The sequence below is a fragment of the Schistocerca americana genome, chromosome 5, assembly GCF_021461395.2.
Source record: "Schistocerca americana isolate TAMUIC-IGC-003095 chromosome 5, iqSchAmer2.1, whole genome shotgun sequence".
Classification (NCBI taxonomy): domain Eukaryota; kingdom Metazoa; phylum Arthropoda; class Insecta; order Orthoptera; family Acrididae; genus Schistocerca; species Schistocerca americana.
The window spans coordinates 464,940,017-464,946,425 of NC_060123.1; the positions used below are offsets into that span (position 1 = coordinate 464,940,017).

Below are 6,409 nucleotides of genomic sequence, written 5' to 3' on the forward strand. Positions count from 1 at the left end.
CAGTAAAAGTTCATTGCAAGGTCTCTGGATACGTAGTAATACTCACAATAGCACAACAAAACTGCATGTTGATTTATCTACATCCGACACTGGAAATTAGCTAAGTAAAGCTAACGTTGGAGTAAAACAATTGGCCGTAAACTGGAATGGAAAAACACGCATGGCTGGTGACGCACGAACACCTCCCAGGACGGAAAATAGGAGCCGCGTGGTGGGGGACAGCGCCTGCTGTATATAAGCTCGGTGAAGGAGAGTGTCCGCATCAGCAGTGAACCCGGCACCGTAGACCCTACTCCCAGCAGACATGAAGGCCGCCCTGGTGCTCGTCTCGGCGTTAGCCGTCATTGTGGTCGCCGCCGCGGAGGAGAAGTACACCACCAAGTACGACAACGTCAACCTGGACGAGATCCTCGCCAACGACCGCCTGCTCAACAAGTACGTCCAGTGCCTGTTGGAGAATGACGAAACCAACTGTACCGCCGACGGCAAGGAGCTCAAGAGTAAGTCGCCTGGTGCACACGGCAACGTTCGGCAATATCAATAGTATGACCAGCCTAGAAAATATAAATTTACCACTAACGAATTCAGTAGGACAATTAATCAGCGTGAGAATTCTGTAACCAACCAGTTACAGTACAGTAAAGTGAGCGAAATGTAAGGTGCAGGAAACTTGGCACGACATATGGTTTTGGTAGTGGCGAAAACTGCAAGATGAGTGCGAAATTAAAATATGAAATTACATCATATGGACCAAAACAAAATAATAGTTTCAAAAATACTACTAATACGACTATAATCACAACGTCATAAATGCTGCATTTAAATAAACGAAAAGATACACGTTTTTCGTATAAATCAACGACAGTAAAAACTTTTTAATCAGTGCCTTCGAATGGTAATCATATAATACTTTCATAGGTCGATAATTTTGGATACGTATAATGCCCGAGAACTACAACGATTTCCAAATCTTGACTACAAAGACGGTATCAACCTTGTTTATTTCATGTTAATTTTGTTAGCGATTTCGGTCAGTATGCCATTATGAGAAAAGATTTAAACAACAGCGTCGTGAGATTCACCAGTCAAATGTTGGGTAGAGGTTTACTCTGCGCAAAGCTGTAACAGCTTTATCATTAAATAAACGCGCCTGAGACTTATTTTATAATCAACTTTTATAAGAGTTGCTGTAAGAAGATATTGGCGTATTTAAAGCGTGTAAACGTTACATTTGGTGCCAGTAATTCAGATAGGTCTCTGCTGCTACATAAAAATGTCTTTATTCAGCTTATAGTTTACATGTATGCCGATATGTAAATGTTGAAAACCAATAGGAGGAATAACTGGAATAACTGCAATCGTCTTAATATATTTCGCCGGAGTTAATATTGGTTATGTGATGTTTTATCTATAATACTTCGTTATGACACATTTTGATCTACTGTCCTCTAATCTATGGTCTCTCTGTCTTATGTGGTATATTAAACATTATTGCTTAAATCTAAACTTGACTGTGTACAAAAAACCAAACGTAAACTACACGATGACACAGAAAAACGGGAACGTTTCCACATCCAATAAAACTAGAAGGAAAGAAATTGCTTTCATAGTTATTGAAACCTTTAAACTTTGCCATTTACGAAACATTGGTCGCATTTACCGCTTTTAAAAAAAATACGTCTTTAGATGGCGTCCTCCTGTACTAATACATTCGTGAAATCTGCTGTTGTGATTCCTCATTTACCGCTGCAACATCTCAGCTGGGATACTAAGAATTGCATCCCAAATTCTCTATTTTAACTCATCCAGGGTTCTTGATCGAGTCGCGTAGACTTTGCTCTTGAGGTAGCCCCACAAACAAAAAATCACAAACCGATAAATCTGGCGATCTAGGGGGCCAGGGAATGTTACCGAATCGTGGGATCACACTGTTACCAAATAAATCTCGCAAATATGCGATTGACTGCCGTGCAGTATGTGAAGTCGCTCCGTCCTGTTGAAACCAGGCTTGTTGAACGTCTGGAAAGTTGTTCAAAATCTGGTGTAACGAAAGTTGGTAACATCTCTGCGTAACGATAGGCATTGGCAGTTATTGCATTTCCCTGTTCATTTGCGAAAAAATATGGTCCGATAATCCCATGTGATGGAACACCACACTATACTGTCACTTTACTAGCGTGTAAAGGGCGCTCATGCACGTCGTTAGGTTTTGTGTTTGCCCAGTAACGACACATCTGTTTATTCACATAACCCGTGAGATGAAAATGTGCCTCATCTGATATCCACAACTCGTTAGAAATTCATCGTCATTGTTTATTTTTGTTATCATTTGTTGACGGAATCCTAATCGTAACCGGTAATCGTTGTCCTTCAATTGTTACACCATCTGTAGTTTGTGCGGATGAAATTTTACATGAAAATGAAGAATCCTGTGAACACTCTCTCGGACATTCCAACCACTGCTGCTTGCTTACGAACTGAACGCCGTGGGCTTAGTAAGACAGACTCGCGTACAACATCAATGTTCACTGAAGAATGCACACTTCTTGGTCGTACTGTTTGTTTCTTCTTGAGGGCAGATCCATCTCTTCCAAGTTATTAATCCAACATTTTATCGCGTGTATCGACGGAATGGCATCATGAAGTCCTAAATTATAAAAACTTCGAAACTCCCTCTGCGCCGCTACTAAGCTATCATTGTTTTTATGAAACATTTTTATGGCTAACGCACGCTGTTTTCCGTTTCACTTAGCCACGATTACTAAAATGGCGGACTGTTTACTCGCTGTCACGAACCCGCAGTGCTGCCACGTGCCCATGGCTGTCACTACGCATTTCAAACATTCTCATTATTCTGTGTCACCTGTATTAGGAATTTGAAGTTTGCAGTTAGATGTTGACTGACGTAAGTTTGTTTCGTACCTGGTAACTATAAAATTTCGGAAAGCAATATTTTATTTATGTATGAGTTAACAAAATGCAGTAGTTTCTAGAAAGAAAAATGTTGAAAAAATATTTTTTCAGTAGTTACTAATTAATAAGAGTGTTCTAATACAAATATTTGGAAGCAGGAAAACTTTTGTTCATTGGTAAAATTGTCAGATTCTGCTTACATCTCAATGAGCTCTCAGGTTTAATAGTGGGGCTTTCTGCCTGCAGGTGTCATCCCTGACGCGCTGAGCAACGAGTGCGCCAAGTGTAACGAGAAGCAGAAGGAGGGCACCAAGAAGGTGCTGAAGCACCTCATCAACCACAAGCCCGACGTCTGGGCGCAGCTCAAGGCCAAGTACGACCCCGACGGCACCTACAGCAAGAAGTACGAGGACAAGGAGAAGGAGCTCCACGAATAAGCACTGTACTCCCGCGTCTCTGTTGTGTAGATGTTCTGCTGAAATAAAATGTTCCATGTGCTACATGTATCGCCTTTAGTACAATAATTAGCAGTAACATCAAAAATGACTTCAATATCAAATTTAAACTGGCACTAAACATTAAGCAATTTCACTCTTGTTTGATTCGCTGCCGGATCTGTAGATCAGTATTGCTGCAATATGATTTGCGCTATGGCGGATGATGAAACGCACTAAGAGTGCCAACTTAAGAATCATTACAAATCTAGCTATGCACCGAAGGACTTTCGATTCTTCTTTTTCCTGAGAAATACTATACTTCAGCATGAAAGGCTGATTGATTTTGATAGTTGATATATATAGTATGTCCACACTAATCTCAGAGCTTTTTGTAAAGTATTTGCTGGATGGATAACGATGTGTTTCTAATCAATAGCGTTATTTTTCTGTGCAAAGATCTATCGAGAATAAAAAGAACATGGTGGCCAGAATATGTGATCCATTTACTGGAGGTCTCCGATTCCTGTGGCTCGTTCTTCTTGTTCACAGGGAAGTTTCAGATTCGGACTCTCACTGTAACCTCAGTTTTTAATAATGATTTCAGTATAATAGCACCTTCAGACACGCATGTAGCTAATATCTCAAGTATAGACAGGAGTGTTTTATTAATTTCATGGGTAATGCATTGTACTAGGCACCACATTGTTTGTGCTAGTGACATCATGTCTCTGTGTTTCAGACCTGATAAGAGTGTTATTATCAGCAGTAAAAAGGCGACTCCTCTGTTTAAAGACACTCAAAAAACATTGTATAAAACGAGAATCGTGTGTCATGGCCACGATATATGGGTTTACATTTTTCATTGGGGATTGCTACACAGGCATTCTTAGGCAAGGACAAGTGCACACATAAGAAAGGAAACCACAAACTTAATCGTCTGAAATTACATATTTTCGATCGAATCTTAAATTTCACACCGCAGGAGTCTCATAGTAATTTAAATCTGTTGAAATTCACAATATTATAAGGTAAAATTTTCACAAACTTTATTTTTACACTTTGTAAGTGTAATAAAAATGGATTTTTATCATTCAAGAACCATTTCAGCTAAAACCTTGTGCGGCACACATTCGCTGTAGCGTAGGTGTCCTTTGTAGGCCACTTTGAGGCTGTTTCCAAGCTTCATAGACAAGAACTGTAGTACATTAATTTGTTCGTCTCGATTTCACTTCTACCACAGTGGTACGCTGTAAACAGTTGTCATATACATCTTCTATATAAGATATATCAATTCCAAAGAACAGTCATTACTGTGGAAGGAAATGTGATACTCAACAGAACGTGTAAGAAAGATAACATTCTAAAAATTACTATACACAAACAATTGTAGAAGATTCTAGAGAGCCTCGGAACACGTAAGGTTTGTTGCTCGAATAACTTTTGAGGTCCAAGTTAAGGGATCGTGCTCGACAAATTATATAAAATTAAATAGCCAGACAACAATTCATTACATGAGTGATACTCTGTGTGTCATCACATAAGGTAGATAAAAATTACCTCTGCAATACTTTGTCAATTGCTATCTCATTAGCAAACTGGGGGAATCATTTCAAAGTGTGGTTCTTTGACTGTGATATATCACAAACACTGCACACAGGCTGATCCTTTTACCAGTGTTGGAATCCCTGTAACACTGGCCAAGTGGATCAGGTGGATGAGAAAGATTTCCCTTGCACCTGACTGGTGCATCACAAGTTATCTAGTATTTCTGGTAAGTCCTGCATGGTGTGTATCTTTATATATTCCTAGTCGAAAGCCTACGTTTTGGGACAATATGGCATGTGTATGCTTCCTTGGTTTCTTAGAGTTCCCACACTGATGTCCAGGAGCAACTCACATCTATTCCTTGTTGTAAACCCGAATTGGCTACACTGGTTTCTCTTCTGGTTACACACACGAGGTGAGTCGCTGTATATCAAGGTATGTGAGCATATGATACATTTTATGGCTTAGAAACATTTCATTTGCTTTAATGCTCCGAGAATCGTAAATGTCTCGCCATTAACTTCGAAATAGCAGTAAAAAACAATAGTGGAAAACCATAGAATAGCCAAGTTGCAATGATGTATGCTCAGACGCATAATGTCAGTAGGTCTTTGGTAATAACGTTCACACTTTATATTGTATAATGGTGCTGTAAAACGTGATTTGGCTTTCCCTCCGCTATTTGAGTGACTTTAAAATGCCCCTGAGCCTCTTCATTACCCGACGTGCCAATAGGTTCAGGTGCCAGTAGGTTTCAGGGCTGAAATACAGTTCACACTAAGTGCTAAAGGTTTGCTGTCGTGAGGATTCCAAATAAGTTGCCTGAGCCCGACTTACGAATGGCCTTTCATTGGAATATTGGTGATTGTGTACTATAGTTCAATTCTTTTATCTTGGCGGCTCGCGCATGCCCGCCCAGACGCTGGAGATTGCTGCGTTGCCAGTTGCACACGACGCACGCGCCAATAGAAGCAGCACCATAGTATAGCATAGTTCGCAAGCTTACGTGTAGGGGGGAGCGCGCAGTTCATGAAGTAAAGCCACCACGGCCGCATTAACCCTTTCGCTACTACAAAGACGTGCTCCCTGCATTCCGCGCTGTGGGCGATTTTGTCACTGCACTGCTCGCCTGTGCAGACACATTGTGTTCCGACTGCTTTGACACTCTTTATCATTCGATTCCATAAAAACTATTTGACTCAAAAATTAGATTTTTACCTATCTTCTTGACTGATACCTTCCCCCCATAAATGACTTAATTTTGTTTCGATGTTCAACGCAGTTATTATGCAGCATTAAATATAGCAAACCTTTGCACGAAATTTTGAAGAGTTTGCAGAGGTAAAAGTCCATAGAGCATACTTTCCATATGGTCGATTTTAGTTGCCACAATGTTGAGAATGAAATGTGGACAAGATACCTATATATTTCATTTAATTTAAGTACCACATAAGTGTCATATGTAATATTGAGAAATATTCCACCTTTCGCGACTGTAACAAAAGTTTTACTTA

General features: G+C 40.0%; 1 protein-coding gene across 1 annotated transcript; it reads left to right on the forward strand.

Moving 5' to 3' along the window:
• The first annotated feature begins 266 nt into the window (after positions 1-266).
• LOC124615335 (ejaculatory bulb-specific protein 3-like) lies at positions 267-3,415 on the forward strand. The gene is made up of 2 exons (XM_047143134.1): positions 267-500; positions 3,160-3,415. The coding sequence occupies exons 1-2, from the start codon at positions 305-307 to the stop codon at positions 3,348-3,350; spliced, it is 387 nt and encodes a 128-aa protein (XP_046999090.1). The 5' UTR covers positions 267-304; the 3' UTR covers positions 3,351-3,415.
• Positions 3,416-6,409: the final 2,994 nt, after the last annotated feature.